Raw genomic sequence first — 20,374 nt, forward strand, 5'->3', positions numbered from 1 at the left:
CCAAACAATAGGTTGATAAAAATAATTAAAAGAATTCTTTAATGCTTTAATGCTCTTAAATGCTCTGTGAATGTTCAATGTACATTAGACAAATTATCTGCCATACAAACCCTATTGGATATATATCAATATCATTTTGTACTAAGTTTTGCATACAGGGCAATTGTCATAACTATAAAGGGAAGGGTAACAGTTGTCCTATGTACAGTACTATAAAATCCCTCCTGGCCAGAGACTCCAAAATCCTTTTCCCTGTAAAGGGTTAAGAAGCTCAGGTAACCTGGCTGGCATCTGACCAAAGGACCAATAAGGGGACAAGATACTTCTATGGTGGGGGGGGGGGGGGGGGGGAGGAGAGAGAAGGCTTTTGTTTGTGCTCTTTGTTTGGGAGTTCGTTCGCTCTTGGGACTGAGAGGGACCAGACATTAATCCAGGTTCTCCCCATCTTTCTAAACAAGTCTCTCATATTTCAAACTTGTAAGTAAAAAGCCAGGCAAGGCGTCTTAGTTTTACTTGTTTTTCTCAACTTGTAAATGTACCTTTTACTAAAGTGTTTATCTTTGTTTGCTATGCTTTGAACCTGAGACTAGAGGGAGGTCCTCTGAGCTCTTGAAGTTTGATTACCCTATAAAGTTATTTTCCATACTGATTTTACAGAGATGATTTTTACCTTTTTTCTTTAATTAAAAGCCTTCTTTTTAAGAACCTGATTGATTTTTCCTTGTTTTAAGATCCAAGAGGTTTGGATCTTGATCCACCAGGAGTTGGTGGGAGGAAGGAGGGGAATGGTTAATTTCTCCCTGTTTTAAGATCCAAGGGGTTTGGATCTGTATTCACCAGGGAATTGGTGAAGGTATCTCAAGGCTAACCAGGGAAGGGAATTAGCTTTGGGATGGTGGCAGCGGACCAGACCTAAGCTGGTAGTTAAGCTTAGAAGTTTTCATGCAGGCCCCCCACATTTGTACCCTAAAGTTCAGAGTGGGGAAGCAGCCTTGACAGCAATAAATGCCTCAAAGTGTGAATCACATCCCTCAAATGCACATAATGTAGCAATATACATTAGATTATGCCTTAGGGATAACAATAGATTTATAAGAGAGCTTTGAAATTTAAACTAAGGGTGCTGAACTCTTTTTTCACCTCCCCAAGCAGAAGCTTTAAAGCACAGTTCACTGTTTTTCTGCATGCAATCCTACAAAGTATAGTTGTATTTCTTGGTAATTTCTTCCTGTAACAGCTGGCCATTACTATCTCTGTTACTTCTAACGCACCTATCACCATGGCATCCAAAGGCAGAGCCCTTTGTGAAACAGTGTCTTGGGAAAACGCATGACAGAGTTGCATTCTCTAATCTGTTCTGAGATGGCAGTAAAAATAGAATTGAGTGGTGACCAGGACAACTAGATTAATAACTAAGTTTTCAGTATGCAAATATATTTTTTAGAGAGAATGGCCTTCACATTTTGAACTAATGAGGTCATGGTAACAAATATTTCAGCAAGCATTTTCTTTGAGGGCAAAGCCCTGAAGTAGATGACAAGTACAATTATCTGGTCTACTCTGAGTAATCAGTGAAAACTAACAGCTACCCTTCAAGTAATACATAAGAGTGTAATAAGAGGTCAGAAAATTATAACACTTAAATCATTTTAGAAAATAAATCAGTTCTCAAAGCTGTGTGTTTGCGAGGGTCTGATGGATATCACATGAGACAAAAACCAAAAACCCAGCGATACTTCAACACTGATCTGGGGTGCAACTATGTTGAGGTAGAGGAAGCCTGAAGTATTTTATTCCTTTTCACGCTAATTTCTCAGTATGATAAAAGCTATCAACTCACCAACTGGATACAATTTTTCAAAAAAACAAAAAACAAAAAAACTTCAGAAAGCAGATATGGAAATAGATAAACAAAAAAAATTCTAATGAAAAACAAAATGAGAAGAGATCACTCATATGATCTGAAATGGAAACCTCAAACTTAAACAACATACTATTCAGAAGTTTCAATGGCTAAAAATCCATCTACCAGCTACACATGATAAAACACCAACTTGAAAACTGCTAGAAATATTTACAAAAACATCGTTTTGATGGGTTAAATAAGAACTGAAAAAGACAGTTATCTTATCAATAACTGGTGTTCTTCGAGATGTGTTGCTCATGTCTATTCCACAATAGGTGTGCGTGCTCGCCTCGTGCACCGGTGCCAGAAGTTTTTCCCCTAGCAGTACCCACAGGAGGGAGCGCCCCCTGCACTTCCTGGAGCGGCGCCTGCCTGGCACCATATAAGGGGAGCTGCGCGCTCCCCCTACCCTCAGTTCCTTCTTGCCAGACAACTCCAACAGAGGGGAACAAGGGTGGGATGTGGAATAGACATGAGCAACACATCTCAAAGAACACCAGTTATGGAAAAGCTAATTGTCTTTTCTTCTTCAAGTGATTGCTCATGTGTATTCCACAATAGGTGATTCCAAGCTATATCTGCTGGAGGTGGGTAGGAGTTCACACGTTCCCAGGACGGAGGACAGCCCTGCCGAACCCAGCATCTTCCATGGTCTGGGAGACAATCGCATAATGCGAGGTGAACCAAAGACCACGTGGCGGCCCTACAAATGTCCTGGATGGGGACATGGGCCTCAAAGGCAGCCGACGAGGCCTGCACCCGAGTCGAGTGCGCCATCACAATGGGCGGCGGGGGGACACCCGCCAGCTCATAACAGGAACGGATGCACGGAGTGATCCAATTGGAAAGTCACTAGGTGGAAATCAGCTGGCCCCTGCGCACTCAGTGGAGGTGACAAACAGTTGCAAGGACTTTCTGAACAGGTTAGTCCGCTCGAAGTAGAAAGCCAGAGTCCACCACACATCGAGCGTATGGAGACAGCGCTCCTCACTGGACGCATGGGGTTTGGGGCAGAGGACCGGTATAAAAATGTCCTGAACCATGTGGTAGGCGGAGACCACCTTCGGGAGGAACACGGGGTGTGGGCGGAGCTGATCCTTGTCCTTATGAAAGGCCGTGTACGGTGGCTCGGAGGTCAGGGCCCTGAGCTCCGAGACTCACCTGGCCGATGTGATTGCAACCAGAAAGGCCATCTTCCATGAGAGGTGAGAGCAGGAGCACGTCGCCAGCAGTTCAAATGGGGGCCCCATGAGACGAGCCAACACCAGGTTTAGGTCCCACTGTGGGACTGGAGGTCTAGAATACGGAAAAAAGACGGTCCAAACCCTTAAGGAACCGGCCATTCATAACATGGGAAAAGACCATGTGCCCTTGCACGGGTGGATGGAAGGCCGATATGGTTGCCAGGTGCACCCCGACCGATGAGGGTGCCAGGCCCTGGGTCCTCAGGTGGAGGAGTTAATCAAGGATAAACTGAATTGGGGCCGTCACCGGGGAGACGCCCTGGTCTGCCGCCTACCTACAAAACCGGGACCACTTTGCCAAATAAGCGCGGAGGGCCGTCTACTTTTGAGGAGGACGCGCTGAACCTGGTCCAAGCACATCCTTTCCTCTCCACCTAACCACTGAGCAGCCACGCCACGAGGTGAAGAGCCGCTAGGTTGGGATGGAGGAGGCAGCCCTGGTCCTGAGAGAGCAGGTCCGGGCAGAGTGGCAATGGCCACGGCGGAGCTACCACCAGTCCTGTGAGGGTCCGGTACCAGTGCTGCCTGGGCCACGCCGGGGCAAGCAGGAGGACCCATGCCGTGTCCGACTTTATCTTCTCGAGGACCCTGCTGATTAGGCGGAACGGGGGAAAGGTGTAGAGAAGCCTGTGCTCAAACACAGACAGAAGTGGCTTACACTTTTCAAAATGTCAAAAACTTGTAAATGAAATATATGTATGAACTAAAAAAAAAAACAAACATACATACTATGCAGATACAGTATTTAGATATTTATGAAGTAACGTGAGCCAGAATACGCAAATAGGATGGAACATATAGCTATTATCAAGAAGTCAAAATGGATGGAGGAAGATAAATTAGTAACTCATATTCTTGGGTACCTTTTCCACCTTTCCACCATTGATGTCACTGGGGAGGAATTTCTTGCCAATAGTTCTTAAATCTGTCTGAAATCAAAATAGAGGATAACAAAATTTCAATTTAAATATATTATCCCAAATATGCTTTGTTAAATACAGTAACAGAAACGCTACATTTTCCAATATTACACACAATACTTTTAGCTTGCACATTATGTGTTACATATACCAGTAAGTATACATTTGATAAGAAAAGAAGTTCTTTATTCTAGAAGAATAATTAGTACATACAAAGTTATTAAGATAGTTATTTTAAAGGCATATTCATTCTTATGAACTCATTATTCTAGACTGCTTTTCAAAAATTGTTAAAATGTTTAAGTTGCATATTTTTTCTCAAGTATTAAGTAACACTAATCATTAAACACATTAATAGAAGTCATTTAGACATTTAACATATGTTTCTTTCTTCCTCTCTTCACACTTTTTAAAAGACCAATTTCCAGTTGTATGTCTTTCAAATCACTCAAAATTTGTGGATGATTTTCACAATTATATCCAGACAGAATTTACATCACATTTACATTAAGGAATTAAATACTGTTGAGTTTAAATGACTGTTTATTTTGGGATTGAGCCAAGTAGCTAATCAGTATTATCCCATTCAGCAGACATGTGACAGGGACATCAAAAATTAGAGAAAAAGCATTCATATGAGCAAGGAAGCAATTGGACCACAAGCACTCGCAACAGGGGATATAAACTCAATTTAAATAAGCATTTCAGTTACTCTGGGTTTGGATAACAAGATGGTAACTCCATGTCTAAAATCTGTACAATGCAAAATTAGTGGAAATTAATCCAAATTTTACTAAGCTTCTTGTATGACTTGTTACTGCGGCTACATGTTACAAGGAAAAACAAGAGTGCAGCCTAGACTGGCATCTAAGGGTTTATCTACACAGGGACTTAGTGTGCAGCAAGCCAGGGTGAATGCATGGCATACTAGCCTGCCACGCACTAAGTCACTGCATGGGACTCTGCTACAGTGCACTAAAAATTCTGTCATGCACTTTGACATACTGCTTTTTGACACTTTTTGCATGTGGCAGCAAGGTCCACAGAGTGACTTAGTATGCAGCAAGCTAGTGAGGTGTACATTCACACCCTAGCTTGCCATGCACTAAGTCCCAGTGTAGACAAGCTCTATATTTTTTCTATATTTCAATGTTTGAAATAAGAGTTGCCTTTAAAAAAAAAAAAGTTATAGATAATGTAAATTTCTCTGGTGAAGACAAAGGACTTCCTTATTTTATTAATGCCTTCTTACAAATTTTGAAAACGATCGGTCATATATTCATATAAACTTTATTCATCCAGAAATGTAGAATGGAATTGCTACTATTGGACATTTATTTGCCCTGGTATCAGTGGGCTATTATCTTATATGGGCTATCATCCCAATTCAGAACTGACAATTATTGGTTTTTAGCAATTAAAATAAATTAATCCAATGTTTTATGCTTTTACTTTTACACGTATGTAATAGTGAAACTATTCACACTTTATAGAATGGAAGCTGCTCACTGGTTTTACTCTAAATAGCTATTAAAAAAAGTTCAACCCACTTTCTGCCCTTTTTCTGCAGTGTAAAAATAGTCATATACAATGTATATGAGAAAAAATTTTTGCTTTTGAACTTCCATACATTTTGTTGCACATAAGGCACATAAGTTTTAAAGTTGAACTTGTACTAAAATTCTTAAAATTAAATTTAAAAATATTTTATAGATATTTAAGTCAAAATTTGTTATGTTAGGGTTTTTACTGTATTCATTTCCCCAAGCTCCTTAACTGTAATAATATAATTAGGAATAACAGCCATAAAGTATTGAAATTAAAGAGAAATTCATGCTCAATGTACTTGAAACAATATTTTGTTTTGGGTGGGGGGATATTGGGGTGGGGTGTTTTTTTGGGGGGGGGTCTCCCATTTCACCAGATGGCAAAAAGTAATCAAGTTTCTTTTACAAGAATGTTCTGTGATCTACTGTACTTCTGACACTGGCTAAACTGTATTTTATAAATCATACAAATGTGTTTTGCTGCCAATGTCATGGAGGGGAAGGGGATATACCAGTTTCCTGAAGCTGATTGAAACCACACGAGTTGTAACCATCTTCTATAAGTATCAACCTTTTGATTCTCCAATTTCTATTAGTAGAGGGATTCCTCTACCTCAGTGGTTCCCAAACTTTAACAACCTATGAACCCCTTTCACTAAAATGTCAAGTATCATGAACCCCCTCCTAAAAATAAATATTTTCAGGGATTTTCTCCTTTACCCGAGTATAAATTATAAAAGCAGTGATCTCAGAAATATAAAATTTGTTTTTGTGACATGCTTATTACACACTATTTCTTATTAATTATTATTTATCATGATAGTATTTTTATTACATTATGAAAACAGCAATACTCATCCAAGATCTCACTTTTGTAGCTTGTATCGCTTTGAATAAGCCTGTTATAAGACAAGGCTCCTATGTTTCATCAAGGAGTATCAGATGTGAAAAGCATGAAGGGATTTAAGAAGCCAACTCAAAGAGTTCCTCTCACACAAGCATTCAGGTCTTGAGCAGTCCAGGCAAACAACGCACATTACAACAAAGCTTAAACTTGTTCTTAAAAGTAATTTTAAAAACAATACTAGCTGCCTATTTCATTTTAAAAACAGCCAAAAATATCCACCTCCCTTTCCATTTCTTATAAGGAGTCTTGGAGTTTCAATCTCCTCAGTGTGATAGATATGATTGCTTTGATCTGCTTAGCTCTTGGAAGTCCAGGGGCTCTAGGCTGCTGGCTCCATGCTTCCCGGGGTCCCTAGGGACAGCTCTGGCCGCCATTAGGGATTTTTTTTCCCCCGAGAACCCCCTGTAACATTTTGCAAACCCCAGTTTGGGAACCACTACTCTACCTGAACATTCTTGCATTTTGTTTTATTCTTTTTTTTAGTTCAGCAAGTGACTGACAGTGACCTTGCACACGCGTGGTTTTGAAAACAGCACCTATAGGATGGTTTTTCAAAAATATAAAATAGCGTAAGGTTAAATAACCTCATTTGTCTGAACTCTCTCACACATTTATATTTTATAGTTTGGGAGATGTGTGTTTAAATCTTGAAAAAAATGTTATTTTCACCTAAATTTATGTTTGCCAGTTTAGTGTAACAAGCTGTGTCATCCTGGATTGTTCTGGAAAAACTTTTATAATGATATGTTTGGAAGGAGCGGGAGATCAATTATTATTAAACTATCACTAGCAATTTAGACAAACTACCTTAGCTGACCTCAAAGTTGTAGTCTAAATATTAATTTCACCTCTGCAGTGATTTAACCCTCCCTGCATCAGCTACTTGGTTTGAATATAAAAATATAAATTGGCACTGAAACTGGTAATGTTAATTATTCTTGGGTGAGCACCAAACAAGATCCACTTCCTTCCCAGATTAAAGTTTATAAATAATGATTCGTTTATTTTAGATTCATGTGATGATTTGATATCAATCCATTTTATTTTAATTTGATGTTTTCTTTTATGTTTTTATTTAGCTAGATAAATTATAACACACTAGAAAACTTATATAACATATATATGTAAGTTGGTCCAGATGGTTATTCTCCAGACTTCAGAACTGTAAGGACTCAGTGGTAGATAACAGATTTTTCACCTTCTTTAATCTTCACTCAGAATGTAAGTGATCTTCAGGAAACAGACCTGTCATTTGGCAACGACTTCTCAATTTCAAAAGTTAAATCACATTAAGAGTTAGCTAAATAGGTATTTCATATTTCCCCAATATTCCTGATCATGGAAACAGTTGCTATAGCTGTCACAGAGACATTATGCCATCCCAGTAACACTCTTGTAAGACATTGTGCAGACAATGAAAACATTTGAAAACCCTATCTAGCATACTTATTCTTAACGTTTAAAAAAAAAAAAAAAAGAGCTAGTTACTTCTAAGATTAACCCGGTTTTCATTAAAAATCCCCAATAAGTCCTTACATTCCCAACACTAGATTCTTTCTTCTAGACTACACTGCTATTCAAAACACACAACTTGGCCCGGTGACAACCTTGGGTATGATGAGGATGTTACTTACCTGTAACTGAAGGTTCTTTGAGATGTGTGGTCCCTATTTGAATTCCTATCATGGGTGTGTATGTGCCAGAGCTGGAAGGTTTTCATAGCAGTTTCCGTTGATCCTCAAGTGTCATGTGTCTCCTCATGCTCCCAGTCAAGGTTATAATAGGCCATGTGAGTTGAAAACAGAGAGGTGAATGGACTGATTGAGATGGAACTCTGACATCACCTTTGGAAGGAATTTAGGATGCAGCCTTACTGAAAATTTGTCTTTGGAAAACATGGTAGGGGGGACCAGCCATCATGGCCACCAGCTCACTGACCCATCTAACAGAGGTAATGGCTACCAAGAACAGTACCTTCATAGAAAAGAGATGAGACAGGGAGCACATTGCCATTGGTTTGAAGGGCAGCTTCGTGAAAGCAGATAAGGACAAGATTAAGGTCCCATGGGCTTGAATTCCGGGGAAAAGGTGTTGGGAAGACGTCTCATGAAATGGTGGTAGGATGAGTAAACACTGAGGCACCATCCATTGCATGGAAGAAGGCATTAAGCGCTGCCAAGTAGACATGGATAGAGCTGAAGGTGAAGCCTGCCATTTTGAACTCGAGGAGGTAATCAAGGATGATGCGTATTGAAATCTCACTCAGATTTGGTGATGGCAGCGAGCCCAAGCAGTGAAATGTTTCCATTTAACTTGATAGCAGGCCCTCCTGCTTTGAGTAAGAATGTGGTACCCTGGGGGTAGAGCGTGTTTTGTCTATGCTCAAGTTCCATTCAAAAATCAGGCCATGAGGTGAAATAGGTGTGGATTGGGATGCCAGACTCATCCCCGATGTTGCCTGAGGAGGTCTGGGAGTGTTTTGAGGCAGAGAGATGCCTGGGTGGAGAGTCTGAGGTGGTACAGGTACAGAAACTGATGTGGCCAATACAGGGCTATGAGTATTATGGCACCCTGGTCTTGTCAAATCTTGCGGAGGACTTGTGGTAGAAAGGGAATGGCAGGAAAGGCACAGCGGAGATCTCCCATCCAGGACAGCAGAAGTGCATCACCTTGGGAGTCCTGCCCCAGGGCTCCCCTGGGAAATAAAGAGGCAACTTGCAGTTCTCATGGCTGGCAAAAAGGTCCCAGAGTGGGTGCCCCAGACTCGGAAGAAGTAGCGAAGAGTGGGATTGTGCTGTTCCCACTCATGGTTACATGGTTTGGGGGGAGGGATAGCTCAGTGGTTTGAGCATTGGCCTGCTAAACCCAGGGTTGTGAGTTCAATCCTTGAGGGGGCCACTTAGGGATCTGGGGCAAAATCAGTACTTGGTCCTACTAGTGAAGGCACGGGGCTGGACTCAATGACCTTTCAAGGTCCCTTCCAGCTGTAGGAGATAGGATATCTCAATTAATTATAATTAATTATTATAATGGTTGAGGTGGAGAGCACTACTGAGCAGCATCAGCTATGGAATTTTGGGTGCCCAGGAGGTATGTGGCCTGGAGCAGGACGTGATGGCAGATGCACCAGTTCCACACGGTATGGACTCTGAGCAGAGCGATGGAGACCTGTCGCCCCCTTGTTTGCGGATGTAGGTGACTACTGCAGTATTGTCCAAGAGGAGCTGCAGGTGCTGTGATTGGATCATAGGAAGAAAGGCCTGGCAAACTAGGCGAGCTGCTCAGAGCTCCGTAATGTTGATGTGGAGTCTGGCCTCTTGTGGCATGCAAATACCGTGGGTTGTGGGATGGTGTAGGTGCACCTCCCAGCCCACAAGGGAGGCATCCATTGTGACGGTGGTCTGCGGGGTGGGAGAAGTGAAGGGGGTACCGACCATGACATTGGAAGGGTCAGCCCAGGAGGTGAGGCAAGCCAAAACCATCCAAGGAACCACGACCTTGGCCACCAGATGATCTCTGAGGCTCTGTACAGGAAGAGGAGCCACTGTTGTAGACAACACATACATAGACACACACATGCGGTGTCACATACGTGCAGGCCGCCATATGGGAAAACAGAAAGAGGCAATGACATACCATGATGTGAGGGGGGCAGCAGAGTTTCGTCACTACGGCAGTCAGTGTTGCGAAGTGGTCTGGTGGAAGGAAGGCTCGAGCTGCAACTGAGGCGAGCCATGCTCCAATTAAGTTGATCATCTCCATAGGTACGAGCACTGACTTCCACTCATTGATGCAGACGCTCAGAGAGGCCAGAGAGCACAAAAAGTGGAGATGGCAGAGGTAAGGTCCTGTCGAGAGAGCACTATGAGGAGCCATTCATTGAGGTAAGGATAACACTAAGTAAAGATCAAGAATGGGGCGGTGCCCTTCTTGGAGATGGGGAAGTATGGGGAGTAGAAGCCTCTACCTACATAGGAAGGTGCCATGGTCTCTATGGGCCCTTTTACGAGAAGAGCTTCAGCCTCTTGTTGGAGAAGGCATTGAGGGTAGGGGTGTATGGGTTGGGAGGAGTTGCAGGGGAAATTAAAGAAATTCTATAGAGTATCCGTGGTGGCAAATCTCCAGTACCCAGTGGTCTGTGGTAACCTTGCCCCCAATTGTGGGCAAATAGGGCATGACGGCCTCTAAAGATGATATATGGGTCTATGGGTGGCAATGGGACAGTTCACAGCTCCCAACCAATGCATCAAAACTGTGCCTTGGGTTGTTGGTGGGTGAGGGTCAAGGAAGTAGCCACAGCAGAGATTGTGTGTCACTGATGCTGGGACCAGTGGTGCTTGTGTGGGGGTTCCTGGTGCCACTTGTAGTACAGCAGGTAGGGTGCATACGACCAGGGGAGGAATTTTGGTCACTGCTGTTTGCATCGTGGGGCTAGAGTATAGATCCGCAGGGAGTGTAGTGTGGCCCTTGAGTCCTTTAACGTGTGAAGGGATTCGTCAGTCTTAGAATAAAATAACCTGTCCACATCAAAGGGGAGGTCCTCAATGGTCGTTTGGACCTCTCTAAGGAAGCCACAGGACTGTAGCCAGGCGTTGCAGCACATAATGATGCCCATCGTGAGTACAAGGCTACGTGAGCCGTGTTGACAGCCTCTTGGAGGAGCGACCTTGGCTATGAGGCACCCTTCGCCCACTAGCGCCTGATATTGCTGCTGTTCATCTGGGGATAGCTTGTCCTTGAACTACGCTAGCCTGGCACAGGTTTTAAAGTTGTATTTGGCAAGCAGAGCCTAGTAGTTGGGAATGCAAAATTTCAATGCCGCCAAGGACCAGACCTTCCCCACCAAAAAAGTCTACTATTTCACCACCCAGTCCGGAGAAGTGGACTTCTGGGGGCATTGGCGTGCCCTCTCTGTGGCCACGTGCACCACCAGGATGCTCGGAGGATGGGGAGGGGAAACAAAAAGTCTGCCTCCCTAGCTGGGATGAAAGAGCACTGTTCTGCTCATTTCAGTGTGGGAGTAAAGGCGGCCAGGGAGAGCCACACCACTGTACTGGCTGGAGTATGGCATCATTAATGGGAGTGCCACCCTTGAGGATCCCTGAGACTGGAGGGTGTCAAGGAACTGGTGCTGCTGGTATTGAACCTCCTCCAGTGGGATGCCCAGATCCACTGCCACTCTTTGTAACAGGTCCTGATACTGCCTATGGTCATTAGGGAGAGACATGGAGACAGGAATGAGAGCTTTGTCCAAAGAGGAGGAATTGGCTGTAGGGACCGCAGAACCGGCAGTACGGGCTCGATCTCCACCTTCTCCTCAGAGCCCGATGGTGTTGGTTAAGGAGCCAGGGCAGACTAGTAGGAGACCTGGGAGGGCAGGTACCAAGGAGACAATTGGCTCTTGTTCTGAAAATCCCTCGAAGTCCGAAGATGCCGTCGGAGGCAGGGGAGCCAGTGCTGCGGGGAAACCACAGTGCATTGTTGGCATGGCCCTCTCTGGCAGGAGCAGTACTGGCTCGCTTGCTGGAGTAGGGACTGCATGGGTGAGTGACAGGCCAGAGAGCAGCAGCAAAGATGTGTAGGGCAGCCCCAGTTCTTCCATGGATAGAAGGGGCTCCAGATCGCCCAGGGACATGGGGAGTGTCCTTGGAGGCTGCTGAAGACGAAGGCAGAGTCCGTGGAGCCGGCTGCAGCGAAGGTTGCGGAAGCAGAAGCAGAACAGGCAATAAGTATGCAGGAAATGGCACAGATTGGGCAGGTACTGGGGCCACCAATCAGTGCCGCCACATCCCTTTTCTTCTTTGACTTACCCTAAAGGCAGGGAAGCGTGGGCGCCAGTGTAACAGTTGCACCTGACCTGGCATGGCTCTGGGAGGAAACACTGCGATTAGAAGCAGCCCTCACTGGGACTTGCTTCTAGGCCCACGAGAGTGCTTCCTACTCTCATGTCTGGGCTTCTCCAGGACCTCTGGTGCCACCGGATCAGAAGAACGGGTAGTCTTGGGAGACATACTCACTGCCAGTGACGGACACTGCACCATCAGTTCCAATGAGCCCAGATGCAAGTGTGCACGTGGCTTCATGGCCTCCTCTCTAAGGTGCTCAGGTGCTTCCTGAAGCAAAGTTGTTGCGCTTCCCAGGTCCACAGCGGCAAAGCCTTACAGATGGCACATTGAGCAGCAATACAAGCTTCCCCAAGGCAGCAGAGATAGCGTTGATGCTCATTGTTCATGGAGAACGAGTGAGGGCACAAAACAGTTCATGAACCCTGGATTGTAGGCCATACTTCCCAGGAAGGGGAGGGGTCAGACCCTGATCAAGGAAAACTATAAGTAACTAATTATCACAACTATGTAAACGATCTATACTAAAAAACAACAAAGAAGAACTATATACAACTACAGGAAAGGCTCTCTTAGCATAATTACTAAGATCGCAGAGGAACAGGGGTTCCGACTTCAGTCATGCAGCGGTAAGAGGGAACTAATCATGCTGCAAGCAGAAATCATGTGTGCTCGGCCCCCCTTGCAGCTGATAGAGAACTGCTTTCCATGCCCTTCCCAAAACTCCTCCCATACATTCCTTGCAACTTCCCAGCCCATCTCAGTACCCTGTTCATTCCACCCCTTCAGACAGCCTCCAAAATGATAGCTAGAGTTACACAGAGCTATAAGAACCTACACTGCCCTTCACTGTTAATTATCTTCCCACCACGCCTTTTGTGTGTTGTTAATTGGTATTTAATAAAAACATACTCTTTGGAAGATAATCTATCTTTGTATGCTGATGGAATTAATACATGGTAGCAATTTGATCATTTGCTGAGTACAAATCATGGTCAGTAATCATCAAAATTTTCATGCAAGATGGCAACTTAAAGCATGGTATAGTGCTATATAGAATGACACATTACTGGATCTCATTGTCAAAATGATGCCTCAAAGCCTCCTTGATTCAAATAAACTCCGCATTGTGCCCCTCTAATAGCCCTGGTATCTAACTGCTCAAAATCAGCCACCAGGGCAATCTGCCTCCAACTCCACTCCAGGGTAAACGCTTCACCCTTAGCCTGACAAATATTATGGAGAGCACAAACAGGCTGCTATGACCATGGGACTATATTCTTCATTTAGGTCTAACATGCTATAAACGCAGCACCAGCATGCTTTTAATCTGCCAAAGGCATATTCAAAGGTCATTCTACACTTGCTCAGCCTATTGCTGAAGTGCTCCTTGCTGCTTTTCAAGGTTTCCCATGTAAGGTTTCATGGGCCATGGAAGTAAGGGGTATGCTATGTCTCCCAGGATCACTATGGGCATTTCAACATCCTCCACTGGAATCTTCTAGTCTAGAAAGAAAGTCCCTGCTTGCAGCTTTCTCTACAGGTCAGTATTCCTGAAGATGTGTGTGTCATGCACCTTCCAGGACCATCCCGCATTGATAGCAGTGAAACGGCTATGACGATCCACAAGCTCCTGCAATACCATAGAGAAGTACCCCTTTCTATTGATGATTCCCATCACAAGATGGTCCGGCTCCAAAATTGGGATGTGTGCACCATCTATCATACTGCTGTAGTTAGGGAATCCCATTGCTGCAAAGCCATCTGCTATTTCACAAACATTGCCAAGACTCTCAATCCTTTGTAGCAGGATGCAATTAATGGCCCTGCATATTTGCATTAACTCAGCCCCAACGGTGGACTTCCCAACCCAAACTGATTCGTGACCGACTGGTAGCAGTCTGGAGTTGTCAGCTTCCACATGGAAATCGCCATGCTCTTCTCCACCGAGAGGGTAGGTCTCATTTTTGTGTCCTTCTGGCACAGGGCTGGGGCGAGCTCCACACACATTTCCAGGGACGTGGCATCTGAAAATTCTGCAGTAACTGTTCGTCATTCCAGGACTGCATAACAATATGATCCCACCACTCAGTGCTTGTTTCCCAAGCTCAAAAGCGATGGTCCACTATGTGCAGCTGCTCCGTGAATGCCAAAAAGTAAACTGGTATTGTATCTTTCCAAGGCACACAGCAGGTAAACTATCTCTGATTCCTGTTCAGACTGGGTGTTCTGATATACTGCATGACCAGCCGCAATGTGTCCATAACCATAACAGTAGAAAATAATGTCGGATCCATTCTTTCAGACAGAGATGGTTGCTGTACAGTAAACAGGGGCCATTGAAAAATGCCACAAAACGCAGTCTGAAGCCCATGGAATGGTGGGACAGAAAAAAATGTACTAAGGGATGCTGAGCCTGCACCAATGCTGCACTGTGATCCATCCACCTTCCCACAACTCCTACCTGCAGAAGATGGCGAGTAGCACAGTGGGATAGCTACCCAGAAAGCACTGGTCTCTCTGTCAATGCTAGAGCACCAACCGTGGACCCGCTCTGCTGGCAGAATGAGCATTGTATGAACATGCACAAGCAATGTAATTATACCTTTTTTTGATCACTGACGTAATTTACATCGACAAATCTCTGTAGTGTAGAAAAGGCCTCAGACTCTCCCTCATTCAACGAATATTTAATTATTTATACAAAGTGTAACAACTCCAACAGCAGAGACTGAGAGACCGTCTACAGCCGGGTAGTTAGGGCCCTCATCTGTGATATAGGAGAGCTAAATTAAAGTCCCTGCTTAGCCTGGGGACAGAGTCTCCGACATTCCAAGTAAGGCCCTAAGTTTCTTGACCAGTGCTAACTTAGACACATTGACAGGCCTCTTTCCCTAACTAGAAATTTCTATGCTTTGAAGAGTCATTTATAACAAAGGGGGAGGGGGGACCAGATGATCATCTCCATCATGTTTATTGAGGAGACAATTACTTGAATTCTGAACAACTTTTCTAAACGTTTCATAGGTACTTTTCTCATCTTCTAGAAAAATAAATGAGCAATATGAGGCTGAGGTATTTATATAGCATTTATATTTCTTTATACACATGTTGACAGGAACAGGTAGACTACTGATCCAGATTAGTTCAGTAAATGCACATTTATTTAGTGTCATAATTATGTTGTATTTATACTGTTTTTTATAAAGCATCTTCAGGTATGCCCTTCTTTGTTTATACAGTCCACGGATGGAATGCAATACAAGAACACTATGCATAAAAGAGTTACAAGCATGCAAGGTTTTTTGAATATACTTATATCATAAAGCAGTATCCTTAACAAAGGATGCTATTAACTATTCCCCCAAAACTTGAAGCATTCAATTCAATTTTGGCCTTTTTCATTTAACTAACTTTCTGGTTCATCTTCTCCCTTGTTTGTACACAGGTATCATTAGGGCTGTCAAAACAGACATGGGCATAATATTTGCTAACTAATTTTTATTGCAGGGCCAACACACAAAGCACCTGCAACAGTAAACTTTTTACTTCAAAGTTGTATCTTTGTAAATACATAAATAGATAAGAGTCTAATTTCTACATCATATCACTTTTAAGACATGTTGGATCTCAAGCCTGAACGACCGTAAGTGCCCAATGAAATACCTTAATTACCACAACAATTAACATTTGTATTTCTATTTACATGACAGTATGCATTCACAAAATGTAATGTATTTTTGGTGTTTGTTTTTTAATAAATGAAAATTTGGTTTAAAAAAAAAGAAAAACTACATATTTTTCCATGGCAAAATATGCTTTTAAAAATTTCCTTTAGCTTGAATTTTTAAAGAAAATCACTGCCTCCCAAAGATGGCATTTCTAAGCTCTAATTCAGATATAACAAATTAAACAACACATTGAAATAAAAACATGTATTATGTACAACATGTAAAGACTGAACAATCTGATATAAGATTTTTCCAAAAATTTCACAACCATAACCTACATTAAGGGCAATCAGGATAACGTCACTTATATTGACTTTGTCAGAAGAATTTGTGCAAGCTTCAATTCCTTCATCTGAAAGATACCTGTTAAAACAAAATGAAGTTATTTTAGGAAGGTATTTGAAACACATTTTAGACTAAGCTATTAGTTAATCCTTCTTTTAGATTCCCTAAGTATCCACAATGGCAGGACTTTAGGTTTATTCAGTAGGAATATATGTAATACTCTGTATTTTCTGTATTCTTACAAATGCAGTTTATAAAACAAGTGACAGATGAAAGGATTCCTTCAGTTGAGGAGTTCTTTCACACTGCCCCCATGTCGGTGGTTCCCTTACAGATCATTTCTGCCATTCCTACTCCCTTTTTCTCCATCGCTTCAAGATTTATATATAAAACTAATAATTATTTTTATGTAAACTCCTAGATGTATACACTGATTTCCCAATTTATCATATAATTACTGCACCATGGCCCTCATCTACCCATCCCGTTTTATCTCCTCCCCTCACCGTAACTTAGGCATTCAGACCCATACAGACAAACAGGCAGATCCTTGCACCTGTGGAGTCCCACTGAAATCTACAGCAACACTATCTGTACAGATCCAATTGAATGATCGAGGCACTATTTAATAAGCTCTTACAGGCATGCAAAGATATATTTATGAAAGTTTGTGATTTGGAGACACTCCCTCATAGGGGACAGTGTTGGGTGTTGGTGTAGACATGTGCTCTGGAGGCAGTGGTTGGGAGCACTACATGGCTGTGTATGGCGCAGCTCACTACAGAAACTCTCCAGGTTGTTTTATTAAAGTTTTATTTCTTTATCATTCACTGGTTTGTTATTTAATGAACCCCAAGATTGTTACAAGGCAGAGACTATTTTTTTTCCTAAATGCTAAACAAAGATGACACTATCCACACAAACACGTAACAGCCTACACCCAGGTTTAGCAGAACACAGTGGTCAGCTAGGATAAGTTACTGGAGAAGATAATGTGCTTTTCCCACCGATGTTAATTAACAACTAATCAAGTTGGCCAAAAAATTTCAAATGAAAAATATGACAACTTTTTAGCTTCCCTAAAAAAGATTTTAACAAAGTTTTATTCAAATTAACAGAAATTTTAAATTAAAAATGGCAGCTGTTCTGAAATATTATTTTGGTGCTTCACACACAAACACACAATTTTGTATTGCTAATTTTGATTGATCAGTTTTATCACGATTCAGTTTTGAAATTTCCGATTTCAACAAAAAATTGTAAAAAAAAACCAAAAAAAAACAAAAAAAAACCTCCTTAGAAAGTTACACCCAAAAAACCCCCTTATGAAAACAAAATGAAAAATACTTTCATATTTGCAAAAACTTCTACAAAGTCCACCCCCTGGCTGTGTTTTGATCAGCTCTCATTACTAAAAGAAGAATTAGAACAAACTCAAGATTTGTGAAAACTATCTTTTTAATAAGGCAAAATGAAAGAAAATAGGTGAGGGAAGCTAATAGAAACATACAGTAGTCAACAGGGTAAAAAATATTATGTGTCTAGAGCAGGGGTAGGCAACCTCTGGCACGCGGCTCGCCAGGGTAAGCACCCTGGTGGGCTGGGGCAGTTTGTTTACCTGCCGCGTCAGCAGGTTCGGCAGATCGCAGCTCCCACTAGCCACGGTTCGCCATCCCAGGCCAATGGGGGCGACGCGAAGCTGTGGCCAGCACATCCCTCGCCCGCGCCGCTTCCCACCGCCCCCATTGGCCTGGGACAGCGAACTACGATTGGCCGAACCTGCCAATGCGGCAGGTAAACAAACTGGCCCGGCCAGGCAGGGTTCTTACCCTGGCGAGCCGCGTGCCAGAGGTTGCTGACTCCGGTCTAGAGCCTAAAAGTAAATATTGTAAATATATTTCCAATTATTTCCATTATCTCAGATTTTAAAAATTAATTACACACACACACACACACACACACACACCCCTCAGAACAAATTTTTGGCTGATCTTCTTAGACTACGAATGTAGTTATCCAAAAGAAAAATATTTTTGCAACATTAAGTAAGATTGTATGTTTCCTCTAAGGTCAGGACACTAAATACTAAATTCAGTTTTAACTCTACCAGATGGAACTATGTCAGTCGTTTTATACCGTATAATTTAGACTCACACACACAGAAATTCTGGAAACCAATGCAAAACTATATAGTCTACCAGTTGCTACCAGATGAAAACAGAAAAAGTTCCTTGCTTAGAAGCAGTGCTTTCTAGATAGTGGCTCAACTGTTTTCCAGTAAGAGAAACCCTCTCTCTATTGAATGACTAAAATAATTATGCACTAGAACCTGAAATTTTCCTAAGCAGCATACATTATTCCTCTGCATCAAGGGGATTCTTTGCCCTACCACTGAATGTCTCACCCTAAAATGAGGATTACAAAGTGGGTCATAAGGCTTGAGGTACTGATCACTTAACCAAGGTGTCAACTGAAGTAACTCTCTAAATCAGAGTATTGCGCCTTCCCTCCCCCAGAAAGACACAGAGAACAAACTTCAGTCACTTTTGGCTTTTAAGAGACCTAAATAACATAGGTTAGCCAGCACTATTACAATCTTTGCCAACACAACAGTCTCACCAACAACAAATGTCCAATTAGAGACATTAGCTAAGGAGTTTTCGGCAGCTACTATATCATTTCAACATAATTAACAGCTAACAAAGAAACTAAAATAAACTTCATCCAACATTTTAAAATATTTTCTAAAACACAATATGTACCATTAAAAAACACTGTTGTGAGTAAATTAAAGAGAAAATGCAAGAACCCAGTTACATTTTAAGAGAAAGTTTGAAGGTGTGTGTTAGAAGACTGTTCTCATTTTTAAGTAACAGAACTTTTAACAGCTATACTACTTCCATCACAAGGAAAAAGAAAAGACAAGTATAGAGTGAGACTCAAAAGATCCCTCAGCACACCTGCATTGACAGACCTCAGGAGAAGGATCAAAATGCCTAGAGCTTTCTAATCAGTTCCCAGGTGTTGCTTGTAAGCAAACAGGACCCAAGAGTGCAGATACTACTGTAAGTACCAAAAAAACCTCTTACCCTAGAGAACTCCTGTTTACTAAAACAACCGGCAAGAGAACACTTTTTTCCCTCCCCAATGGGAGCTCTGGATGTGCTGTATTCCAAACCCAATCATTTCTATTCTGACTAAACATATATATGTACACATTCAGCTTTATTAAGCACAACCTGAGCTCTAACTATGCCATACAGGTTTCCTGTATGAGTGGCTAAAAGGAGAAAAATCTTTCAGCTAGTTTCTACTTCAGCTGTGTTTTTTTTCATAATCTCATTGGCCATACAATGTTCCATCACAGCTAATGAAAAATCTCTATCTCTTAATTATTTGATTGATATATTTAAAGGCGGCCCACAAATTATTATTCACAAGACATCAAAATTTTGTGAATTGAAGCATTACAAATAAAATGTGCTTTACATTTTAAAAAAATTGATTACAGAGACTCAGTACACTTAACATGAAAAACACACACACACCCCTCAGAAATTTGAAGCTATGCCCAAGCAGAGACAGAGCTTGCAAAAGTTAACTCTTGGGATGGGACCTGGGGGAACCCATTCTCCTCAATGTGAGGGACTCCTTGGTCCCTTCCAGGCACAAGAGAATAAAGTACCGTAGTGCCCACCATGCCCAAATGCACAGAACTTGTGTGTATGCAAACCCCGCTCTCATACTGGAAGTTCACACTCCCAAATATAGCTGTCTGCCCTTCAGTCCCTCATGGCCAGCTCTTTCAGCACCTACAGACTTTCTCCCACTTCCTTCCAAATATACCAGATCTGTTCTCTCTTTGGAGGGCTCTCTTCCAAATACTGACCAGATTTAAATCTGTTTAATGAGTGAAATTATGTACCTTGGAGGTAGAGCTACAATTAAAATCATGTAATATGGTGGTGTGTATGTACCATGGGGACAAAGG

General features: G+C 42.4%; 1 protein-coding gene across 2 annotated transcripts in view; it reads right to left on the minus strand.

Annotated features, from left to right (window-relative positions):
* The window catches only part of TDRD3 (tudor domain containing 3), a 285,859-nt gene that overhangs the window by 179,790 nt on the left and 85,695 nt on the right, over nt 1-20,374 (minus strand). The window contains exons 2-3 of one of the 2 annotated variants that reach the window (XM_034758382.1): nt 16,377-16,461; nt 4,014-4,079 (exon numbers count right to left, since the gene is read on the minus strand). In XM_034758382.1, the coding sequence (XP_034614273.1) occupies nt 4,014-4,079; nt 16,377-16,461 (151 nt within the window). Of the gene's footprint in view, nt 1-4,013; nt 4,080-16,376; nt 16,462-20,374 lie in introns of those variants that run through there. The other variant, XM_034758383.1, reaches the window with a different exon arrangement.

This window comes from Trachemys scripta, chromosome 1 (genome assembly GCF_013100865.1).
Source record: "Trachemys scripta elegans isolate TJP31775 chromosome 1, CAS_Tse_1.0, whole genome shotgun sequence".
Classification (NCBI taxonomy): domain Eukaryota; kingdom Metazoa; phylum Chordata; order Testudines; family Emydidae; genus Trachemys; species Trachemys scripta.